This window comes from Macaca thibetana, chromosome 19 (genome assembly GCF_024542745.1).
Source record: "Macaca thibetana thibetana isolate TM-01 chromosome 19, ASM2454274v1, whole genome shotgun sequence".
Classification (NCBI taxonomy): domain Eukaryota; kingdom Metazoa; phylum Chordata; class Mammalia; order Primates; family Cercopithecidae; genus Macaca; species Macaca thibetana.
Genome location: NC_065596.1, coordinates 20,415,517 through 20,439,654, shown reverse-complemented (window position 1 = coordinate 20,439,654; position 24,138 = coordinate 20,415,517). Strand labels below are relative to the sequence as shown.

The window sequence follows — 24,138 nt, the reverse complement described above, 5'->3', positions numbered from 1 at the left end:
ACCACCGCGCCTGGCTAATTTTTTGTATTTTTTAGTAGAGACGGGGTTTCACCGTGTTAGCCAGGATGGTCTCGATCTCCTGACCTCGTGATCCGCTCTCCTAGGCCTCCCAAAGTACTGGGATTACAGGTGTGAGCCACTGCGCCCGGCCTACATCCTTCTTAATACAGTTCACCAGGTAGCCATTGCCAGTTGAGGCAAAGTGCCACCTGTTATTTGTTTAAGAGAAATTTATTGATCTTCTGAGACAGCAGCGAACAGGACAGGCAAGGTCCCTGGAGAAGACTCCAAATTAACAAGTATAAAAACAACTGGCACAGTGGCTCACGCCTGTAATCCCAGCACTTTGGGAGGCCGAGGCGGGCGGATCACGAGGTCAAGAGATTGAGACCATCCTGGCTAACATGGTGAAACCCCGTCTCTCCTAAAAATACAAAAATTAGCTAGGTGTGGCGGCAGGCGCCCATAGTCCCAGCTACTTGGGAGGCTGGGGCAGGAGAATTGCTTGAACCCGTGAGGCAGAGGTTGCAGTGAGCTGAGATCACGCCACTGCACTCCAGCCTGGCGACGGAGTGAGACTTCATCTCAAAAAAAAAAAAAAAAAAAAAGAAAAGAAAAACAAGATAGACTAACTAGGAGGCTGGGCGCAGTGGTCAGGAATTCAAGACTAGCCTGGCCAACATGGTGAAATCCCGTCTCTATTAAAAACACAAAAAATTAGCTGGATGTGGTGGCACATGCCTGTAATCTCAGCTACTCAGGAAGCTGAGGCAGGAGAATCGCTTGAACCCGAGAGGCGGAGGGTGCAGTGAGCGGAGATCACACCACTGCACTCCAGCCTGGGTGACAGAGGGAGACTCTGTCTCAAAACAAAACACAAAAAATAGTTAAGATTGCAAATTTTGGCTGGGTGTGGTGGCTCACATTTAACTCAGCACTTTGGGAGACCAAGGTGTGAGGATGACTTGAGCCTAGGAGTTTGAGACCAGCCTGGGCAACATAGCAAAATCACATTTCTATAAAAGAAAAAAGAATTTTTTAATTAAAAAAGATGCAAATTTTACGGTTTTTTTGTTTTTTGTTTTTTTTTTTTTGAGTCGGAGTCTTGCTCTGTTGCCCAGGCTGGAGTGCAGTGGCAGTATCTTGGCTTACTGCAACCTCCGCTCCTAGGTTCAAGTGATCCCCCTGCCTCAGCCCCCCAGTAGCTGGAATTATAGGCACGTGCCACCATGCCTGGCTAATTTTTGTATTTTTAGTAGAGATGGGGTTTTGCTGTTTGGCCAGGCTGGTCTTGAACTTTTGACCTCAGGTGATCCACCCGCCTTGGCCTCCCAAAGTGGTGGGATTACAGGCTTGAGCCACTGCACCCTGACGATTTTACGTCTTTAACCAAAACAAAAAGAGGGGATGAGGTCATGTCTCCCTCCTTGAACCCCTCCATGCCAGGCTGTGTCTCCTTCCTGAAACTTTGCACAATCCAGGAGGGCTTCCTGGAGGAAGCAGTGCTCCTCTCAGATCCTAGAAGACAGATATCGGCAAGAGTGGAGCTTCCTGTGGGGTTGTAGCCTGAGCAGAACCCTGGAGTTGGGACTGAGTTTGGGAGAGCCAGGGGTTGCAGCTCAGGCTCAGTGTCTGGCCTCTGACTGTGCGACCTTGAGCAAGTAGCCTTTTGTCTCTGAGCCTCAGTTTCCCCACCTGCCACATGGGCCAGTACCAGCCACCCACTCCTCAGGAGGACGTGAGAGCTTGAGGTCAGGAGGGGATGTGAGTGCAGTGCCTGGCACTTGGCCAACAGGAGTTGCTGCTGCTGTTAGGATTTCTCTCCAGGGCAATGGGGAGCCTGGTCGTTTCTTGAGCAGGGGAGGGGCAGGTAGGTGTGAATTTGAGGGGCCGGGGGCTGCCCTCCTGAAGCTGGTGGTCCTGTTTCCCCTCCTCAGAGACTGTGTCCAGGACGGACAGCCCCTCCAAGATCATCAAACTGGAGACTGTGCGGCTGATTGCAGAAAAAGTAAGCCGGGTCCTGCTACGGGTCCCATTTCATGGATGGGGGAAACCGAGGCCTGGGCGTCCAACTGAATGTTCTGACCTGTTCTCAGCCCACACCCCACAAGTGCAGTCTCCCATGGAGCCCCTTTCGGAGGCTTTGTGAGGCAGGAGGCCCAAGAGAGACAAGGGCTTCCCGGAGTCAAACAGCACTCAGCCCTGGGCACAGGCAGAGAAAGTTGGGGCTTTGATGCCCAAGATGCTGTGGCCTGGGCTATTACCACCACCATCCCCACCATGCTAGCCTGTGGATGTGAGAGGCTGGGGTCCACTCTGACCTCAAACTCTTCATCTTTCCATCTTTCTCTCTGTCTGCCAAGATGCTGTGCCCTAGGCTATTACCACCACCATCCCCACCATGCTAGCCTGTGGATGTGAGAGACTGGGGTCCACTCTGACCTCAGACTCTTCATCTTTCCATCTTTCTCTCTGTCTGCCAAGATGCTGTGCCCTGAGCTATTACTACCCTCATCCCTAGCATGCTAGCCTGTGGATGTGAGAGACTGGGGTCCACTCTGACCTCAGACTCTTCATCTTTCCATCTTTCTCTGTTTACCCTGCTGCAATCCCCCTCTCCCCAACCTCCGCGGGCCTGGCCCAGGACAAGCACGCGCTCCTGGATGTGACCCCCTCCGCCATCGAGCGCCTCAACTATGTGCAGTACTACCCCATCGTGGTCTTCTTCATGCCCGAGAGCCGGCCGGCCCTCAAGGCGCTGCGCCAGTGGCTGGCGCCTGCCTCCCGCCGCAGCACCCGCCGCCTCTACGCACAAGCCCAGAAGCTGCGGAAACACAGCAGCCACCTCTTCACAGGTGTGGGGCTGCGTGTCCCAGGGTAGGCGGGTGGGCCCCAGCCTGCGTCTCCCGCGCATACTAATGTCTCCTCCCTGCAGCCACCATCCCTCTGAATGGCACGAGTGACACCTGGTACCAGGAGCTCAAGGCCATCATTCGAGAGCAGCAGACGCGGCCCATCTGGACAGCGGAAGATCAGGTACTGCCGTGGTGAGGGTGGGTCGGGGACAGGGGGGCCCCACAGACCCCGTGCAGGCCCAGCTGGGGTTTGGGGCCTCTGTCGGGAGTTAGGTTTTGCTCAGGGGTCAGGATTCTGGCCAGAGTCAAGATGGGACCTGAGACAAGGGTGTTGGACTGGAACTTGGATGAGATGAGATTGGAGGAGCTGTTTTTTGTTGTTGTTTGATTTGAGATGGAGTCTCATTATGTCACCCAGGCTGGAGTGCAGTGGTGTGGTCTCAGCTTGCTGCAACCTCTGCCTCCTGGGTTCAAGTGATTCTTCTGCCTCAGCCTCCCGAGTAGCTGGGACTACAGACGAGCGCCACCACGCCCAGCTAATTTTTGTATTTTTAGCAGAGACAAGGTTTCACCATGTTGGCCAGGCTGGTCTCGAACTCCTGACCTCAGGTGATCCGCCCGCCTCAGCCTCTCAAAGTGCTGGGATGACAGGCCTGAATCACTGCGCCCGGCCTGGAGGAGCTGTTTTGAGAGAGAGACGAGTCTTCTCTTGGTGCTGGAGTCAAGGTTTAGGGCTCAGCTTGGATTTGGGGGCTGAGCCTCTCAGGTGAAGGGTCAATGAATACAATTAATCCTGGAGTCAACAGTGAAGCCTCCACTGAGGCTAGAGGCTCCAGGATCGTCTCGATTTGGGACTGGAGTTTGAAGGTGGGGGCTGTCGTGGGTGGCGGCTGGGGTCCTGGCCGGGGCCAGCTGCAGCATCCACACCCACCCCACAGCTGGAAGGTTCCTTGGAGGACAACCTAGACCTCCCCCACCGCGGCCTGGCCGACAGCTCCGCTGACCTCAGCTGTGACAGCCGTGTTAACAGCGACTACGAGACAGACGGCGAGGGCGGCGCGTACACAGACGGCGAGGGCTACACGGACGGCGAGGGGGGGCCCTACACAGATATGGATGATGAGCCCCCGGCTCCAGCCCTGGCCCGGTCCTCGGAGCCTGTGCAGGCAGATGAGCCTCAGAGCCCAAGGGATCGTGGGAGAATCTTGGCTCATCAGGGGGCCCAGGTGCGTGGGGCATGGGGGGCAGTCCTGGGAAAGGTCTCTGGCAGGGACGCTGGCACAGAGCAGACACACACTGGGGAGCCTGTTTTCTACCAGGACGCCAACAAACCGCTTCCCTGGTCAAATCGGTTTCCGGGACTCAGACCTGGGGTAGCTAAGAGCCACGTGGCACTGAGCAACTTGCAGCCATTTTTTTTTTTCTTTTTTTTTGAGACGGAGTTTCGCTTTTGTTGCCCAGGCTGGAGTGCGATGGCGCCAACTCAGCTCACCGCAACCTCCGCCTCCCGGGTTCAAGCGATTCTCATGCCTCGGCCTCCTGAGTAGCTGGGATTACAGGCACGCACCACCATGCCTGGCTAATTTTGTATTTTTAGTAGAGACAGGGTTTCTCCTTGTTGGTCAGGTTGGTCTCAAACTCCCAACCTCAGGTGATCTGCCCGCCTCAGCCCCCCAAAGTGCTGGAATTACAGGCGTGAACCACTGCACCCGGCCTCATTTTTTTTTTTTTTTGAGTTAGAGTTTCACTCTGTCGCCCAGGCTGGAGTGCAGTGGCATGATCTCGGCTCACGCCAGCCTTGGCCTCCTGTGTTCAAGCAGTTCTCCTGCCTCAGACTCCCAGGTAGCTGGGATTACAGGCGAGCACCACCATGCCCAGCTATTTTTTTTTTCTTAAGGTATTCTTAATAGAGACAGGGTTTCACCATGTTGGCCAGGCTGGTCTCCAATTCCTGACCTCAGGTGATCCACCTGGGCCTCTCAGAGTGTTGGGATTACAGGCGTGAGCCACTGCACCTGGCCTCCAGCCAACATTTTAACCTCTCTCTGCACCTGTTTCCTCATCTAGGCCACAGGGTGGATGGTATCAGACTTGGTGGCACAGGGCAGTGGCAAGCACTCAATGTACTCAGCCCAAGTCTTGGCACATAGTAGTTGCGTGTTTTTTTGAACTTGCCCTAACTTACCTAATTTATGTATTTTACTTTTTCAATTTTAGAGATAGGGTCTTGCCCTGCTGCCCAGGCTGGAGTGCAGTGGTGCAATTATAGTTCATAGCAGCCTCCAGTTCCTGAGCTAAAGGGATCCTCTCACCTCAGCCTCCCGAGTAGCTGGGACCACAAGCACGCACCATCACCCATGCCCAGCTAATTTTTTTCACTTTTTGCAGAGATGTGGTCTTGCTATGTTGCCCAGGCTGGTCTCTAACTCCTAGGCTCAAGTGATCCTCCTGCCTTGGCATCCCAAAGTGCTGGGATTACAGGCGTGAACCATGGCACCCAGCTGTAGTTGGGTGTTTAACAAAGGTGTATGTAGCTCTTAGTGTATATGCCTCAGCATCTTCTTCCACACCCTCTCTGGGTCAATGTAAAAATCTATGAATCGATGACATCTCTGATTAGAATGATTTTCCTAGGGTTGTGCAGTACCCAACCTGTTCAACTGTCCATGGCGGCCGCATATGGAGCAGCCACTATACTAAGTCCTTTACATACATGAACTCATGGCAGTGGCCCTATGAGGACCTGCACAGATGAGAAACCCAATTCCCCTTTTGCTGACAGGCTAGGAGGTCTCAGCTAAGGCCTTCCCCTATCCCAGCCTGTTTTCTCATTTATATTTGGGGATGACCTGCAGACTTGTCATGGGGTTAGCAATTGGGCAGCATGGCCCCGGCCAACGTGGGGGATGGGATGGAGGTGGTTATTGATCTCGACTTACCATGCTCTGGGGGGAATTTTGAAGCTCCTCTCTCCCTCTCCTCCAAGGTGGACAGCAGCCATCCCCAGGGTCAGTGGCGACAGGACAGTGTGCGGTAAGAACTACATATTCCAGACTGGGGGCCCCTCAACCCTTCCCTTGGGACTCAGACTCTGGGGTTAATAAGGAGATCTATATCCAAGCTATGCCTTCATGTGCCCCTAGCCTAGTTGGGAAGACAGAGCCTGCCAAAGCCTCTCTAAGCCCCATATAATCATGGCCAAGGGAGTAGGAATCCACTTCCTGGGAGAGCTAGGAAGGCTTCTTGAAGGGCAGGACATTGAAGCTGGGGCTTTGAGGGATGCATAGGAGTTGTTAACAAGGCGCTACCCATGAATGCCCAGATGTGCTTATCTCTGCCCACACCCACTGTGCCTAGCACAGTCAGCCTCAGTTTACAGTGGGAAAGCTCACACGCTCCCCACCCACAGCATCTATTCTATTTCCTGATCCCCAGAACCTATGAACGGGAAGCCCTGAAGAAAAAGTTTACACGAGTCCGCGATGCGGAGTCCTCCGATGAAGAAGGCTACGACTGGGGTCCGGCCACTGACCTGTGACCTCTCCCAGGCTGCCAGCTGGTCCGTCCTCCTTCTCCCTCCCTGGGACTGGGACTCAGTTTCCCATACAGAACCCGCAACCCCACCTCCCTCCACCTGGTCTTTAATAAACAGAGTATTTTCACAGCACCGGCTTCTAGTGGCTTCCGGGAAGGATAAGGTGGTGAGAGGGCCAATCCCCGGGCTCACCTTCCTCGGTCTCGTAGACCCTGATCCGAGACTTTGCCGCTTGCATAAGCTTTTACTGTTTTTATATCAGGAAATCATACAGGACCAAGAACCGCTGGGGTCCTGGGCAGCCAAGGCAGGCCCAGGATGGGGCTCCGGGGCCATGGAGGCGAAGGCACAGTGGCAGGCGAGGGACATGGTGGTCACAGGTACACGGGCTGCTCCTGGCCTGTGAGGAGGCGGTATGTGGCGGCTGGCATCGTCTTGATATGTACCTGGGGAGTGGAGGCAGAATGGGGTTCAGGGCAGGCCTGGGCTTGCCGGGGACGTGGGGGCGCCCCTGGCCACCACCCACCACCTGCACACCTCGCCGTAGGCCTCGGTGAGCAGCTCGATGATGCGGGCGTGTGGCGTGGCCACCACGCTCTGCCCATTGATCTCAATGATGCGGTGGCCCACACGGATGCCCCCGCGCTCGGCGATGCCGCCGCGGAGAAGGCTGCAGATCTGGGGGAGGAAAGCAGGGAATGGGAAAGAGGTGGGGGCTGCTCAGGGGCCGTGCTCAGGGCCGCCCTCCTCCCCACCTCGGGCCAGGGGCCGGGGCCTCACGATGCCGTCCTCCACGCAGAAGCCCAGTTGCTCGCGAGTGTGGGGCCGGTGGATGATGGCGGTGGTGACGGGCGGGCAGTGGACGATGCTGAGTGTCACCGACGTCTGCGACTTCGTCTCCTGCAGGGCGGGGGCCGTTGGCCTCACTCAGCTGCCGGACAGCCTGGCAGGCTGTAGCCCCCTCTGGGCCTCAGTTTACCCTCTCATAAACCAGAGACCTGAAGTGCAGGGGCTCAATTCTGGGAGACCCCTCAGATGTGGTGGAGAACAGACTCGGGCCCGGTGGGCTTGGGGTCGAAGCTGTGTGACCTGAGCCATATCACTTCCTTATGGCCAAAAGCCAAGCCGACAGCCGGGCTCTCCAGGCAGGCTGCAAACGTCTGTAAGAGGCTGCACGGACTGTGGCCTCATCCCTCTGACGGGGGCAGGTCCCTCCCTATCTCTGGGCCTCAGTTTCCCCATCTGAACAACAAAGGTTAAGACTCAAAAACATGGCCAGGCGCAGTGGCTCACGCCTGTAATCCCAGCACTGTGGGATTAGGCAGGTGGGTCACTTAAGGGCAGGAGTTCAAGACCAGCCTGGCCAACATAGTGAGACCCCATCTCTACAAAAAGTAAAACAATTAGCTTGGCGTGGTGGTGCACACCCGTGGTCCCAGCTACTCGGGAGGCTGAGGCAGGAGAACTGCTTGAGCCCAGGAGGTCAAGGCTACAGTGAGCCACAGATGCACCACTGCACCCCAGCCTGGGCAAGAGAGTAAGACCTTGTCTCAAAGAAACAAACCCCCCTAGAAATCAGCTGTCTCTTGTTAGACAGTGAGCCGCCCAGCCCTGGCGCTGGGCCACCCGCATTTCCATCCTGGCTCTGGTTCTAGGGAGGTGCCCTGGACAAGCGGCCTCCCTTCTCCAGGCCTCAGTTTCCCCAAGGGCACACGAGTGGGCAGGACTTAAAGGTTAGACTTTGTCCCTCCCGGATGGCCTGGAGAGACCTGGCCAGGGAAGAGACCTCTCTGGGACTCAGTTCCCCTTCTCGGGAGTGTGGGGGCCCCGCCACCCCAGGAAACTCACGCGGACGGCGGCCTGGCACGCGGCCAGAGGCAGCCCCACCAGGCTGGTCCCATTGATGGCGGTCAGGCGGTCCCCGATGCTGAGGGCTCCCGAGCGCTCAGCGGGCCCCCCGTGCAGCAGGTTGGCGATGACCGCTGTGGGCAGCAGGGAGCCCCAGCCTGACTCCACCAGGGCCACGCCCAGGCCCTCCCCTCGCCGCTTCTCGAGGAGCACCTGGGACAGAAAGGGGATGCGGAGGCTGCTTGGCAGGGCCTGGTGCAGGTGCACAGGGGGGCAGGGGCCAGGTGGGGGCTGCCCGGCGCCTCACTCACCTCCCGGCAGTTGTCGCTGTTGGAGAAGTGGTCCAGGTCCCCGTTGTGGAGGTGCCCGGGGCCTGGGCTCGGCTGCACGCCCACCTGGCTGGGGTCGATGCCGCTTTCCCGCAGGAACTGGCTGTAGGCGGCGGCGAAGGCCTGGCCGATGGCCTGGGCGATGAGCTGGGCCTGCGAGGAGGGGCGGCGCGTCCCTGGGGTGTCCCACCCACCTCCTCCAGGTCCCCGAAGTCCCCAGGGTCCTCAGAGCTGAGCCGTCCTGTCCTCGCCTGGGGTGAGAGTCCCAGGACACAGCCGCCTGCCCTGGGGCTTCGGGGGAGGTGGAGAGACTGCCGTATCTTGGGGAATCTACAGGGAGAAGGAAGGGTAGGGGCAGCCCTGGGCTGGGGCGACGATGAGGGAGGCAGCTCCCTGAGCATGGGCTGTGGGAAAAGCTACCAGAGACCCAGCCAGGGGCCCGGGGGCCTGATGGGTGGCAGGGACAGCCCAGGAGTGGGCGAGGTTTCAGGGAGACAGCTGAGGGTCTTGGAGGCTTATGGGAGGATGGGCGCGGTAGCTCACGCCTGTAATCCCAGCACTTTGGGAGGCCGAGGTGGGTGGATCACTCGAGCCCAGGAGTTTGAGACTCTATGTTCACCTGGGCAACAGAGCGAGACTCTGTCTCTATCAAAAATCCAAATATTAGCCAGGCATGGTGACACCCTGTGGTCCCAGCTACTAGGGGGGCTGAAGTGGGAGGATCGCTTGAGCCTGGTAGGGGGCAGAGGCTGCAGTGAACTACAATCGTCCCACTGCACTCCGGCCTGGGTGACAGGGAGACCCTGTCCCAAAAAAAGAATTAAAAAAATAAGCTTATGGGAGGGAGGCTAAACGCGTGGCCCAGCAAGGCGGTAACAGTTGCCGTGAGGAGGGCCTCAGAAGGGTGGCCCCACGCCCTGGCTGCTCACGTCCTCCGCGTGGAACACGTGGCAGAGCATCTTGTACAGGCGACGGCCGTGGTCCTGGGGGGCCGGCCTCCGCGCCAGCCGCCGCCGCGCCATCAGCACCAGCACGCAGCCGATGTCGGCTATGTAGGAGATAGTATGCAGGGCGTGGTCCATCATGGCCTCCTGGGGGCGGGAGAGGCAGCCTGGGTGGGCTGGGAGGCCCTGCCAGGCTCGATCACCCCACCCGCATCCCTGGGGCCAGGTCCCTGCCCCGTACCTGGGAATCCGCTGTCAAGACCTTGATCCTCTTGGTGGAGACGAACAGGTCCACCTCCGTCATGGGCTGGGTCTCCCCGTCGGGGGCCTGTGGGGGGCAGCGTGGGAGGTGGAGGCTCCCACAGACCCAACCCGCAGCCCACCCGCCTGCCCACCCGCCCCCGGCCGCCCCCTCACCTTGACGCGGTCCATGGCCTCCCGGGCCTGAGCCATGCGTGTGCTGGTGGGCGGGTTCCGTTCTGATACCAGCTGGGTGGAACCCAGGTACCTGGCCCCAAATATGACACCATCCAGGAGGTCTTCATGGTCACAGGGACCGGGCACTGAGGGCGACAGCGGAGAGGGTCGGCCCTCAGGGGCCCACTCCCACGGGCTCTGCCCCAGGGCTGTGCTCTCCGAGATGGTCGGAAGACACAGTGTTCTAGCTGGTGGCTGAGCACTCTCCAGCCAGGAAGCACAGCCCACTGTTCTAGAACCATCCAAGCAGCCTGGCCCTCACAGGTCTAGAACCTTCTGTCCATCCTGCAAGGACTCACATGCGGGAAAGCCAGTGAGTCCAGGCCATGGCTGGATTCAAAGCCAGATCTAGCACCCACAGATACCTTCACCCCGTGTCCCCAGAATTCCAGGATCGCGCCAGAACCAGACAGTCCCACTCCTACATTTTTTGAGACACAGTCTCGCTGTCGCCCAGGCTGGAGCTCAGTGGTGTGATCTCAGCTCACTGCAACCTCTGCCTCCCAGGTTCAAGTGATTCTCCTGCCTCAGCCTCATGAGTAGCTGGGATTACAGGCGCCCGCCACCATGCCTGGCTAATTTTTGTATTTTTAGTAGAGACGAGGTTTCCCCATGTTGGCCAGGCTGGTCTCAAACTCCTGACCTCAAGTGATCCACCCGCCTTGGCCTCCTAAAGTGCTGGGATGATAGGCGTGAACCACCGCGCCCCACCCCCCACTCCTATTTCTAAACCTCCACAACATTCTAGAACCACAGTGGACCTCTGCTTCTCGGTTCTGGAGTTCCCTCAATCAATCTAGAACTGGCCCGCATTGCCCACTGTTCTAGAACTGTCTCCAGTCAGCCCAGGATAGCAGTCAGCTCTGTGCCTCGGTTGTAGAACTGCCCAGAAGAGAGAGAGAACTGGCTGCCTGTCTAAAAAATTCCCATACTGTCCAGAACCCCAGTTGGTTCTGACCCTTGATTCTAGAACTCTCTGACAGGTCTCATAACAATTCTGTCAGGAGTTCTAGAAACTTATTATCCCCCTAGAATCAGACTTCTCCGTGATTCCAGAACATCTTAATCACAACGGTGTCAGGCAGCTCTCCCTGTGGTTCTAGAATCTCCTTCAGTAGTTCACACCTTTGGCTACACCAGTGATTCTAAGAATTACCTGACCAGTCGAGGAACAAACAATTGTGTTCCAGGAGAATTCCAGAACAGTTCTAGAATACTCCCAACCCAGCCCAGAACTACATAAAGTTTTACTCCTGGCCAGGCGCAGTAGCTCACGCCTGTCATTCCAGCACTTTGGGAGGCCGAGATAGGTGGATCACCTGAGGTCAGGAGTTCGAGACCAGCCTGGCCAACATGACGAAACCCTGTCTCTACTAAAAATACAAAAATTAGCTGGGCGTGGTGGCACATGCCTGTAATCCCGGCTACTCGAAAGCTGAGGTGGGAGAATCACTTGAACCCAGGAGGTGGAGGTTGCAGTGAGCCGAGAGAGAGCGCGCCACTGCACACCAGCCTGGGCGACAGGGCAAGATTCCGTCTCCAAAAACAAAAAGGGGGAAAAAAGGGCCGGGCGCGGTGGCTCAAGCCTGTAATCCCAGCACTTTGGGAGGCCGAGACGGGTGGATCACGAGGTCAGGAGATCGAGACCATCCTGGTGAACACAGTGAAACCCCGTCTCTACTAAAACTACAAAAAAAAAAAATTAGCCGGGCGAGGTGGCGGGTGCCTGTAGTCCCAGCTACTCGGGAGGCTGAGGCAGGAGAATGGCGTGAACCCGGGAGGCGGAGCTTGCAGTGAGCTGAGATCAGGCCACTGCACTCCAGCCTGGGCGACAGAGCGAGACTCCGTCTCAAAAAAAAAAAAAAAAAAAAAAAAAAAAAAGGGGGAAAAAAGAAGCTTGACTCCCATGGTTCTAGAATTCCCTGAGCTACCTAAAGCCAGACAGCTCTGCTGGTGGCTCTAGAATATTCTAAGTAGTAACTACTGCTCTTTGGTTTAGAACCACAGGCGTAGGGCCCAGTTCTGGACACCCCTCAGTGAAATTCATCCTACACCACAGTCGGTTCTGGCCACTGTCATGATTTCATGATCTAAACATTCTGGAACAAGAGCTCCACTCTGGGGTTCTACAGATGCACCATTCAGTGTGTAGCACCAAGCACATGTACCTGTCACACACTTGAAATGTGGCTTGTCTGAATAGAGACGTAAATAGAAAATATACACTAGATATTGAAGATTAGCATGCAGAAAAGTAATTTAAGGCCAGGCGTGGTGGTTCACGCCTGTAATCCCAACACTTTGGGAGGCCAAGGCGGGCAGATCACCTGAGGTCAGGAGTTTGAGACCAGCCTGGCCAACATGGTGAAACCCTGTCTCTACTAAAAATACCAAAATTAGCCAGGCATGGTGGCGGGTGCCTATAATCCCAGCTACTCGGGAGGCTGAGGAAGGAGAATCACTTAAACCCGGGAGGCAGAGGTTGGAGTAAGCCGAGATTGCGCCACTGCACTCCAGCCTGGGCAACAGGATGAGACCGTGTCTCAAAAAAATAAAAAAGTAGGCCGGGCGCGGTGGCTCAAGCCTGTAATCCCAGCACTTTGGGAGGCCGAGACGGGTGGATCACGAGGTCAGGAGATCGAGACCATCCTGGCTAACACGGTGAAACCCCATCTCTACTAAAAAATACAAAAAACTAGCCGGGCGAGGTGGCGGGCGCCTGTAGTCCCAGCTACTCAGGAGGCTGAGGCAGGAGAATGGCGTAAACCCGGGAGGTGGAGCTTGCAGTGAGCTGAGATCCGGCCACTGCACCCCAGCCTGGGCGACAGAGCAAGACTCCGTCTCAAAAAAAATAATAATAAAAATAAATAAAAAATAAAAAATAAAAAAGTAATTTAAAAATATTGATTAAAAAAATATTGATTATATGTGGAAATAATATTTTAAATATGTTAGCTTAATTAAAATGTTATTAAAGTTAATTTCTTAGCCAGATATGGTGGCATATGCCTATAGTCCCAGCTACTCAGGAGGCTGAGGTGAGAGAATCGCTTGAACCTGGGAGACAGAGGCTGCGGTGAGCTGAGATTGAGCCACTGCACTCCAGCCTGGGTGACACAGCGAGACTCCGTCTCAGTTAAAAACAAAAAAAAAAGTTATTTCACCTGTTTTTAATTTTTTAATGTGGATAACTATAAAATTTTAAATCATATATGGCTCACATTATATTTCCATCATTCCATCTAGAACTTTCTGATTACATTATAATTGGACAGCTCTGCCCACGGTTCTAGAACACCAGATAACTATTCCCTCCATGGTTCTGGAATTTTCCAGTCTTGAGTAGAAGCAGATGGCTCTGTTCACCAATTCTGAGCATATTCTCATCAGCCCAGACTCCTTGAACCTAGAAACACAGACAAAACGCCAAGCCCGGGAACTCCCAAGGCGTCGCAGCTCTGCTCATGATTCTAGAACCTTCTTAGAGCTATAGGTTCAAACCAATTCTTCTCTCTACAACCACAGAACTGCTTTTTTTTTTTTGAGACACGGTCTCCCTGTGTCACCCAGGGTGGAGTGCAGAGGCACAATCTTGGCTCACTGCAGCCTCAAGTGATCGTCCCACCTCAGCCTCCCAAGTAGCTGGGATTACAGACCCATGCCATGCGCCCGGCTAATTTTGGGCGGGGGGCGGATTTTATTTTTGTAGAGACAGGGTTTTGCTGTGTTGCCCAGGCTGGTCTCCAACTCCTGGGCTCAAGCAATCCTCCCACATCAGCCTCCCAAATAGCTGGGATTACAGACCCATGCCATATGCCCAGCTAATTTTTGGAGGGATTTTAGTTTTGTAGAGACAGGGTGTTGCTGTGTTGCCCAGGCTGGTCTCGAACTCCTGGGCTCAATCAATCCTCCCATTCTGGCCTCCCAAAATGTTGGGATTACAGATGTGAGCCACCCTTCCTGGCCAGAACTTACTATCTGACCTATATTCTTAGGAAAGTCTAGAACGCAGGCTGGGCGCGGCGGCTCACACCTGTAATCCCAGCATTTTGGGAAGCCGAGGTAGGTGGATCACAAGGTCAGGAGTTCGAGACCAGACTGACCGAGATGGTGAAACCCCATCTCTACTAAAAATACAAAAATTAGCTGGGCATGGTGGCAGACGCCTGTAATCTCAGCTACTCAGGAGGCTGAAGTAGGAGAATCATTTGAACCCGGGCGGCAGAGGCTGCAGTGAGCCGAGAGTGCGTCACTGAAAAAAAAGTCTAGAACATTCCAGAGGGCCAGAAATTGTTCTTCCCATGCTTTTAGGGCAGCGATTGGCAAACATTTTCTGTAAAGGGCCAAAGAGTAAATATTTTCAGCCCTGTAGGTCACAAGGTCTCTGCTACAGCTACTCAGCTCAGCCATTCTAACAGCAGAGCAGCCATGGACAACACATGAATGACCAAGCATGATGTGTACCAATAAAACTTTATTTATGTACATTGAAATTTGTTACTATTATTATTATTATTTTTTTTTTTTTTGAGACGGAGTCTTGCTCTGTGCCCCAGGCTGGAGTGCAGTGGCGCGATCTCGGCTCACTGCAAGCTCCGCCTCCCGGGTTCACGCCATTCTCCTGCCTCAGCCTCCCGAGTAGCTGGGACTACAGGCGCCCACCACCTCGCCCGGCTAATTTTCTTGTATTTTTAGTAGAGACGGGGTTTCACCGTGTTAGCCAGGATGGTCTCGATCTCCTGACCTCGTGATCCGCCCGTCTCGGCCTCCCAAAGTGCTGGGATTACAGGCTTGAGCCACCGCGCCCGGCCGAAATTTGTTACTATTATTATTATTTTTTGAGACGGAGTCTCACGCTATTGCCCAGGTTGTAGTGCAATGGCGCAATCTCGGCTCAGTGCAGCCTCCACCTCCCAGGTTCATGCGATTCTCCTGCCTCAGCCTCCCGAGTCGCTGGGATTACGGGCACGCACCACCACGCCTGGCTAATTTTTGCATTTTTAGTAGAGACAGGGTTTCACCAATGTTGGCCAGGCTGGTCTCAAACTCCTGACCTCGTGATCTGCCTGCCTCGACCTCCCAAAGTGCTGGGATTATAGGCATGAGCCACCATGCCTGGCTTATGCACACTAAAATTTGAATTGCGTTTTTTTATTTTTGAGACAAGGTCTCGCTCTGTTGCTTTGGCTGCGTAGTGCATTGGCATGATCTCGGCTCACCGCAGTCTCAACTCCCTGGGCTCAAGAACTTCTTTCACCTCAGCCTCCTGAGTAGCTGGGACTACAGGCATGCACTGCCACGCCTGGCTAATTTTAAACATTTTTTGTAGAGATGGAGTCTTGCTATGTTGCCCCAGCTGGTCTCCAACTCCTGGGCTCAAGCAATCCTCCTGCCTCAGCCTCCCAAAGAGCCGGGATTACAGGTGTGAGCCACCATATCCAGCCTAGTATATCATTTTCATGTGAAGAAACAGTATTCTTCAGCCCGGTGCAGTGGCTCACGCTTGTAATCCCAGCACTTTGGGAGGCCAAGGCGGCCGAATCACTTGAGGTCCAGAGTTTGAGACCAGCCTGGCCAACACAATGAAACCCCAACTCTACTAAAAACACACAAATTAGCTGGGCGTGGTGGCAGGTGCCTGTAATCCCAGCTACTCGGGAGGCTGAGGCAGAAAAATTGCTTGAACCCAGGAGGCGGAGGTTGCAGTGAGCCAGGATCGCACCACTGCACTCCAGCCTGGGCGACAGACTCTGACTCAAAAAAAAAAAAAAAAGAAAGAAATAGTATTCTTCTTTCAATTAAAAATGCAAAGGCCACCCGGGCACGGTGGCTCATGCCTGTAATCCCAGCACTCTGGGAGGCCAAGGCAGGCAGATCGCTTGAGCTCAGGAGTTTGAAACCAGCTTGGGCAACATGGTGAAACCCCATCTCGACCCAAATAAATACAAAATAAAATTAGCTGGGCATGGTGGCATGCACCTGTAGTCTCAGCTATTTGGGAAACTGTGGTGGGAGGATCGCTTGAACCTGGGAGATGGAGGTTGCAGTGAGCTGAGATCAAGCCACCGCACTCCAGCCTGGAAAACAGAAGTCATCAAAAAAAAAAGTTAAAAGAAAAACACACACAAAAACCATCTTTAACTAAAGACCTATGTGAGCAGGCAGTGAGCTGGGTCTGGCCCGACGATGATGATTTACCAAGCCCGGCTCTAGAAGCGAGTGCTGCCAGTGGCCAAAGCTGCCCCACAGCCCCCTTCTCACTCTACCCCGTTCTCAAGACTGGCTCTCCTCTCCCTGGCCAGCCGGGATCTGCTCGAAACCACCCTCAGAGCCTCCTGAGAACCTCATCCTTCCTGGCAAACTGTTGCCAGACTTTGGAAGCCTGATTCTGGCTGTCTAGGGGCCTTAGTGCCTGAGGCTAGGGTGGGCGGGACACTCACCCTCCTGGGGGGCAGGGTAGGAAGCCAGGGTCTCGGGGCTCTGGAAGAAGACAGAGGAGGGGCAGGACTGAGTCCCCCTGCTTGGTTCCAGGCAGTCCAGGACACCTGGAGGGTGGGGCGGGCACTACCTGGGCACCAGCGGGTGGCTCTTCAGGTGCGACTAGAGGCACCGTCTCCAGCCAGGGTTCCGGGGAACTGCTTGAGCTCCTGCTGCCCCCCTGCTCAGCAGAGGCCCCCTCCACCCATTCTGGGGAGTCAGAATCCTCATCTGGGTCCTCAGGGGGCTGCAACAGTCGGGGGGCAGGCTCTAGAGGCTCTTCAGGACCAGGCTGGGAAGGTGAGCATTCCTCGCAGTGCAAGAGGCTCAGCAGGTCATCCCGGCCAGCTTCAGCAGACAGGAGCCCGTGGGCGTCGGCGATCTCCTGGGAGGCCAGGCCGTGGCCTGTGGCAATGTGTAGGGGACAGGGGGTTCCATCTGGGGATGGGCCTACCAGATCACCCGGCAGAGCTTCAAACTGCTGCACCAGCTCCTGAATGCTTGACTCATCAAGTTCCATCCGACTCAGGCTGCCGGGGCCTCCTGGCACAGGGTCCCACTGGCTGTGAGGGGTGAGGTCCTCAGAGGGCACAAGAATGTCCCTAGGCTCCTCCAAGTCCATGGCTGGAAGCCCCGAAGAGGATCGGGAAATTGTGGGGAAGTCCATGCCTGGACTCCAGGCTTAGGCTAGCATCTTCAAGCAGCTGAAAGACAGAGAGTCAGCGCTGAGAGTCAGCGGTTTCACCCGGGTACAGTGGTTCATGCCTGTAATCCCAGCACTTTGGGAGGCCAAGAAGGGCTGACTGAACCCAGGAGTTCAAGATTAGCCTGGGCAACAGAACAAGACCCTATCTCTACAAAAAATACAAAAAAAATTAAGGCCGGGCACAGTGGCTCATGCCTGTAATCCCAGCACCTTGGGAGGCCAAGGCAGATGGATCACAAGGAGTTCGAGACCAGCCTGACCAACATGGTGAAATTCCGTCTCTACTAAAAATACAAAAAATTAGCCAGGTGTGGTGGCGGACGTCTGTAATCCCAGCTACTCAAGAGGCTGAGGCAAGAGAATTGCTTGAACCCGGGAGGTGAAGGTTGCAGTGAGCTGAGATCGCGCCATTGCACTCCAGGTTGGGCGACAGAGCGAGACTCTGTCTCCAAAAAAAAAAAAAAAAAAAAAAAAAAAATTAGCTAGGGGTGGTGGTGTATGCCCGTAGTCCCAGCTACTTGAGAGGTTGAGGTGGGAGGATCACTTGAGCCAGGGGAGGCAGAGGCTGCAGTGAGCCTTGATTGTGCCACTGCACTCCAGTCTGGGCGACAGAGTGAGGCCCTGTCTTAAAAAAACAAAAAACAAAAAACCCAAAAACCATAAAACCTGAGGTTTCCTGGGTGCCTATCCGGTGCTAGGCTCTAGCGGGTACTGTTCACACAGGGTACGTAATTTAATCCCCGACAACCCTTACAAGGAGTTAGGATTCCCATTTTACAGATGAAGAAACTGAGGCGCAGAATGGGGAGGTGTGAGGCAGTGGCTTCCCGAGCCCCTGTATATGTCATCCCAGACCTCTCCCAACTAATGACGTCTGCTCACTCCAGCCCTGGTTCTTCCAAGTCCTCCTCCCTCGAGACGCGGAACCCACAATGGAGACCCAGACCTCACACCCTAACTCTACAGACTCGTCAGAAGCAGGTCCCCAAGACCCCAGACCCAAGACCTCAGTCCCATGACCTCAACCCCCAATACCTCCATCCAGAACTTTAGACCCAGGACCCTGGACTTAATACCAGAGACCCAAGACGCCATAAAGCAGACCCGAGTCTCCAAATCTCCAATGTTACCCCAAGATCGACTCCAGACTGAGATCCCGACTTCAGGACCCAGCCCCAAGCCCAGACTCCAGTCCGCCCTCAGACCGAAGACCTCAAGCGCCGACTCAGACCCCACTCTGCACCTCGAGGACACTCACTTCCCAAATCGAGGCCGCCTCAGCCCCGCGCAGCCTCCAGGACCCCGCGCCCCCAGTACGACCCCGACATAGCCCAGACCGCGCCCCCAGAAGACGCACCTCGGAGATTCCCGGTCCCAGCGCTGGCTCCTCCATCCGCACAGCGCCCTGGCCCACTGAGCATGCGCGGCCTCGCGAGGCCTGCTGGGAAATGTAGTTCTCTCAGCCAGCCTCGACACGAAGGGGCGCTGGGACTCCTGGAGGTGTTGGAGCCGGGGTTCGAATCCCATGCTTCCCTGCCCGCAGGCAGCCCGGGCTGGCCCCAGGACCTGTTTCTTCCCCTGCAAAATAGGGTTAATAATCACTGCCTGGCTCCGGGGGCCGTGTTCATTATTCCAAAGGATGGCAGATGGGGAGAAGTGGGGTTGGGAAATATTAAAGAAGTGTGAGACCTTGAGGCACTGGAAGCGACATGGGAACCCTGTTGAAGACGGACTTCCGGTTTGGCTCACAGTAGGGAGACAGGTTGGTGCACCCTGGATTTGCGGTCGGCCTGGGAACTTTACCTCCCTGAGTCTCAGTTTCCTCACTAATAAGCTGGGGAAAAAAATAGTACCTACCTCCTAATTGTGAGGATTAAATTAGATCGAGTGGGTTAAGGATTTAGCAGTAGGGCTGGAAAATAATATATAAAATACATATTATTAATTTGTATATTGTATATAATACATACTATGTGTTATATATATATATAAAATATATAATAATGTTAAAAATATGATGTTACACAAATTAACAGTGATTAGACTCCAGGCCTACTGGGGTATATTAGACTCATTGTTTTTTTTTTTTTTTTTTTTTTTTTTTTTTTGAGACGGAGTCTCGCTCTGCCGCCCAGGCTGGAGTGCAGTGGCCGGATCTCAGCTCACTGCAAGCTCCGCCTCCCGGGTTCACGCCATTCTCCTGCCTCAGCCTCCCGAGTAGCTGGGACTACAGGCGCCGCCACCTCGCCCGGCTAGTTTTTTGTATTTTTAAAGTAGAGACGGGGTTTCACCGTGTCAGCCAGGATGGTCTCGATCTCCTGACCTCGTGATCCGCCCGTCTCGGCCTCCCAAAGTGCTGGGATTACAGGCTTGAGCCACCGCGCCCGGCCTAGACTCATTGTTAATCTCTTTAAAGCTTTGAATAATTACTCATTGGATGGAATCGGGAACATATAAAGTGTGATATTTTTAGTAAATGTTATGTAATTGAAGAAGGGCAAGAAGAAGTCAATGAAATAGCCCTTGAACGCCTCCTTCTACAGTAACTACGTATGTCTACAAGTCTAAAGAAATCACCATAGAGTATGAGAACTTGGGAGACTACATTTCCCAGACACCTCCACGGGGCTTACAACTCCCGAGCACCCCTTGGACCACTGACGTCTTCCGGAAACGTGCACGTGCAAGCTGCCCGCAATACGTCATGGCGACCAGACGCCTTTTAGGGGCTGCCCGGATATGGGCCGGCTGGGGGACCCGGGAGTTCCTAGACCCCGCCTCTCCTAGAAGGCTCCTGGTCCGGGATTATGCTAAGAAACCAGGTGAGCTGGGTTAACAGGAACCAAATGAGGACGGTGGGTACTCTGAGGAATTGGCAGTGCGCAGGCGCTGGTTGGGGAGGCGGTGGTAGAACTAATGCGCAAACGCAGAGAGGCGGATGCCAGGCTGTAGGCGCAGGCGCAGTTTGAGGGACCCAGCGCCGCTTGGAGCTCGGGCGTCTGGCTTGGAGATAACCTTAGCGATTGGACGCAGGGCGCAGGCGCCAGCTGGGGAGAGGCCTGGGAGGAGGGTGTGGGTTACGTGGAGCCCACGCGTTTCACTGCGCAGGAGCGGGTTGGAAGGGATTTGCCGGGAGTCTGGGGAGGTCATGAACTTGGGTTCCAGTCCTGTTTCTCTGCCTGCCTCCAAATCGCAGGGTGACCTTGGCCAAGCCGTTACCAAAAATTCAAAGAAACTATGGAGCCTATTTAAATCTTAGCCACTTCAGCAAGAACAAACCAAGGTTATTAAGGTTTAGCTGGATACAGCCTTGCCTGATCTCCTTTGTTGAAAGGGGAAAATTGGCAAATGTTCGGCCTTAAAGACAGACACATAGCAGACAATATAACTTGAATGACTTGGTCATTCCAAGCATCGGTGTTACTTAATGCTATGTCTAAATCCCACTTAAAGTGATTTTGAGGCCAGGCATGGTGGCTCACATCTTTATTCCCAGCACTTTGGGAGGCCAAGGAGGCATGATCGATCGCTTGAACCCAGGAGTACGAGACCAGCCTGGGCCACATAGCAGGACCCTGTTTGTATAAAAAATAAGTGCCTGGCACGGTAGCTCACGCCTGTAATCCCAGCACTTTGAGAGGCTGAGGCAGGTGCATCACTTGAGGTCAGGAGTTCGAGACCAGCCTGGCCAACACGGTGAAACCTCTACTAAAAGTACAAAAAATTAGCCGGACGTGGCAGCTCGTGCCTGTAATCCCAGCTACTCGGGAGGCTGAGACAGGAGAATCGCTTAAACCCGGGAGGCGGAGGTTGCCGTGAGCCAAGATCGCACCACTGCACTCCAGCCTGGGCGACCCAGTGACACTCCGTCTCAAAAATAAATTAAAAAAAATAAAAATAAGTGGGGCATGGTGGCTCACACCTGTGATCTCAGCTACTGGGGAGGAGGATCGCTTGAGCCTGGGAGTTTGAGGCTGCAGTGAACCATGATTGTGCCCCTGCACTCCAACCTGGGCTGCCTTTATTTTTAAATTTTTTTAGATTTTTTTTTTTTTTTTTGAGATGGAGTCTTGCTCTGTTACCCAGGCTGGAGTGCAGTGATGTGATCTCGGCTCACTGCAAGCTCCGCCTCCTGGGTTCAAGCGATTGTCCTACCTCAGCCTCCCGAGTAGCTGGGATCACAGGCATGCGCCACTATGCCCAGCTAATTTTTTTTTTTTTTAGTAGAGATGGGGTTTCACCATGTTGGCCAGGCTAGTCTTAAACTCACCTGACCTCAAGTGATCTGCCCACCTCGGCCTCCCATAGTGCTGAGATTACAGGCGTGAGCCACTATGCCTGGCCGAGACCCTGTCTTTAAAAAAAAGTTTTGAGTGGCCGAACGTGGTGGTTCACGCCTGTAATCCCAGCACTTTGGGAGGCCGAGGTGGGCAGATCACGAGGTCGGGAGATCGAGACCATCCTGGCTAACACAGTGAAACCCCGTCTCTACTAAAAATACGGAAAAATTAGCCGGGCGAGGTGGCGGGCGCCTGTAGTCCCAAGCTACTCGGGAAGCTGAGGCAGGAGAATGGCGTGAACCTGGGAGGCAGAGCTTGCAGTGAGCCAAGATCATGCCATTGCACTCCAGCGTAGGCAACAGAGTGAGACTCCATCTCAAAAAAAAAAAAAAAAGTTTTTAGTGTGGCAGAGTCCAGTGAGGGGGTGAGGCCACCTTGGCTTCCAGGGGAGGGACTGGGCTGAAATGACTCTCCCTCTCCTCCCCCCAGTTATGAAGGGGGGCAAATCCGGAAAAGGTGCAGTGCCCAGTGAGGCCCTCAAGGACCCCGACGTATGCACAGACCCTGTCCGGCTCACCACATACGCCATGGGCGTCAACATCTACAAGGAAGGGCAGGATGTACCCCTGAAACCGGATGCTGAGTACCCTGAATGGTGAGTGGACCAGGCTGTGTCATCCTGCACTGACTATTCCTTCCTCCGCCCCAGGAGGACCCCTTCTGGGAGAGGCGGATCCCCACTCCAGCCAGAGCCTAACAGTCATACCTACCCATCCTGGCTTCAGGGCAGGGGCTTCAGGGCTCTGCATCTGGGTGGTCTCATCTGTAACGGGGTGATGGGACCCATCCCTCCCTCCAAGGGCTGTGAGGAATTCATGAGATTAGAACGCCTGTCAAGTACCTAAAACGATGCTCTTTCTTCTTAAGCAAATACTTAAAAAGTTTTTTTTTTCAGGCTGGGCTCAGTGGCTCACGCCCATAATCCCAGCACTTTGGGAGGCCGAGGTGGTTGGATCACTTGAGGTCAGGAGTTCGAGACCAGCCTGGCCAACATGGTGAAACCCCGTCTCTACTAAAAGTATAAAATTGGCCGGGTGCAGTGGCTCACGCCTGTAATCCCAGCACTCTGGGAGGCCGAGGCGGGCAGATCACGAGGTCAGGAGATCGAGACCATCCTGGCTAACACAGTGAAACCCTATCTCTACTAAAAAAAGTACAAAAAGTTAGCCGGGAGTGGTGGTGGGCGCCTGTAGTCCCAGCTACTTGGGAGACTGAGGCAGAATGGCGTGAACCTGGGAGGCGGAACTTGCAGTGAGCCCAGATCGCACCACTGCACTCCAGCCTGGGCGACAGAGCGAAACTCTGTCTCTCTCTATATATAACATGTATATTTTATGTATTTTACATATGTAATATATAATATATATATATAAATTAGCTGGGTGTGGTGGCTCATGCCTGTAGTCCCAGTTACTTGGGAGGCTGAGGCACGAGAATTGCTTGAGCCTGGGAGGCGGACGTTGCAGTGAGCCAAGGTCACACCACTGCACTCCAGCCTGGGCGACAGAGTGAGATTTGGTCTCCAAAAAAAAAAAAAAAAAAAAAAAAAGTTTTTTTCTTTGAGATGGAGTCTCACTCTGTCACCCAGTCTGGAATGCAGTCACACGATCTCGGCTCACTGCAAACTCTGCCTCCTGGGTTCAGATGATTCTCCTGCCTCAGCCTTCAGAGTAGCTGGGACTACAGGCATGCGCCCCCATGCCTGGCTAATTTTGTGTGTGTGTGTGTGTTTTTTTGTTGTTGTTGTTTTTTTTTTTTTTTTTTTTTTAGACAGAGTTTTGCTCTTATTGCCCTGGCTGGAGTGCAGTGGCATGATCTCAGCTCACTGCAACCTCTGCCTCCCAGGTTCAGACGATTCTCCTGCCTCAGCCTGCCGAGTAGCTGGGATTACAGGTGCCCGCCACCACACCCAGCTAATTTTTGTATTCTTAGTAGAGACGGGGTTTCCCCATGTTCTCCAGGATAGTCTCGAACTCCTAACCTCGCGATCCACCCGCCCTGGCCTCCCAAAGTGCTGGGACTACAGGTGTGAGCCACCGCACCCGGCCTGCAAATACTTATTGACCACTGACTGCCTGCCAGGCCCTTGCTCTAGGCTTCAGGATACAGAAGGGCTCAAAATAGACACAAGTCACCACTGGCAGAACTAGCTGGGGAGGCAGACGGGAAGCAGGAAGTCAGGCAGCTGTGGTGGTGACACTTCCGGGAAGGGGGCAGGAGAATGAGTGACAGAGCAGGGACATCTGGCTGCTCTGGTCTGAGGTTTGGGGGACACAGAAGCCAAGACGTGAGTGGGTGGAAGGGGTTTTTCAGGCATGGACACAGCCTGTGTAAAGGCCCCGGGGCAGGACCGCACCTAGTGTGCTGGAGGAACAGCCGGGAGGCGTGTGTGGCTGGAGCAGAGTGAGGAGGGCGAGAGAGCGAGGAGGCGAGGACAGGGCCTGTGGGCTGCGGGAAGGGCTCTGCTGTGGCCCCAAGCTGATCTGCAGCCTGGGGAGGGTCAGGAAGTCTGAGCAAGTGGGGACAGGTGGCCTGGTGTGGACAGTACTGGGAGGCAGGAGAGGGCTTGGCATGTGCCAGCCTCAGATGTTGTGCCATTGGGGTGCAGTTGGCTGCACTGCTGCACG

The 24,138-nt window shown here is 54.6% G+C and overlaps 3 protein-coding genes across 5 annotated transcripts in view; 2 read left to right on the top strand and 1 right to left on the bottom strand.

Moving 5' to 3' along the window:
- The window catches only part of TJP3 (tight junction protein 3), a 47,787-nt gene extending 41,265 nt beyond the window's left edge, over window positions 1-6,522 (top strand). For both annotated transcript variants that reach the window (XM_050770108.1, XM_050770107.1), the window contains exons 16-21: window positions 1,938-2,008; window positions 2,645-2,855; window positions 2,936-3,036; window positions 3,794-4,081; window positions 5,842-5,888; window positions 6,291-6,522. In XM_050770108.1, the coding sequence (XP_050626065.1) occupies window positions 1,938-2,008; window positions 2,645-2,855; window positions 2,936-3,036; window positions 3,794-4,081; window positions 5,842-5,888; window positions 6,291-6,393 (821 nt within the window). In that variant the 3' untranslated portion in view covers window positions 6,394-6,522. The remainder of the gene's footprint in view (window positions 1-1,937; window positions 2,009-2,644; window positions 2,856-2,935; window positions 3,037-3,793; window positions 4,082-5,841; window positions 5,889-6,290) is intronic.
- Window positions 1-24,138, top strand: part of MRPL54 (mitochondrial ribosomal protein L54) — a 48,410-nt gene that overhangs the window by 23,536 nt on the left and 736 nt on the right. The window contains exons 2-3 of one of the 2 annotated variants that reach the window (XM_050770896.1): window positions 19,862-19,993; window positions 21,941-22,106. In XM_050770896.1, coding sequence (XP_050626853.1) covers window positions 19,876-19,993; window positions 21,941-22,106 — 284 coding nt within the window. In that variant the 5' untranslated portion in view covers window positions 19,862-19,875. Of the gene's footprint in view, window positions 1-19,817; window positions 19,994-21,940; window positions 22,107-24,138 lie in introns of those variants that run through there. The other variant, XM_050770895.1, reaches the window with a different exon arrangement.
- Window positions 6,615-18,563, bottom strand: APBA3 (amyloid beta precursor protein binding family A member 3). Its single transcript, XM_050770359.1, has 11 exons — window positions 18,430-18,563; window positions 16,557-17,169; window positions 16,429-16,468; window positions 9,929-10,074; window positions 9,753-9,839; window positions 9,497-9,658; window positions 8,550-8,720; window positions 8,239-8,451; window positions 7,171-7,290; window positions 6,928-7,068; window positions 6,615-6,836 (listed from the first exon to the last, which is right to left on the bottom strand). The coding sequence occupies exons 2-11, from the start codon at window positions 17,130-17,132 to the stop codon at window positions 6,765-6,767; spliced, it is 1,728 nt and encodes a 575-aa protein (XP_050626316.1). The 5' UTR covers window positions 17,133-17,169; window positions 18,430-18,563; the 3' UTR covers window positions 6,615-6,764.

Coding starts and splice junctions, on each gene's coding strand:
- APBA3 (XM_050770359.1), bottom strand. CDS start 17,132: ATGGACTTCCCCACAATTTCCCGATCCTCTTCGGGGCTTCCAGCCATG. Junction 10,075..16,428: donor CTACCCTGCCCCCCAGGAGG/GTGAGTGTCCCG, acceptor TGTCGCCCTCAG/TGCCCGGTCCCTGTGACCAT. Junction 8,721..9,496: donor ACGTGTTCCACGCGGAGGAC/GTGAGCAGCCAG, acceptor CCCTCCTCGCAG/GCCCAGCTCATCGCCCAGGC.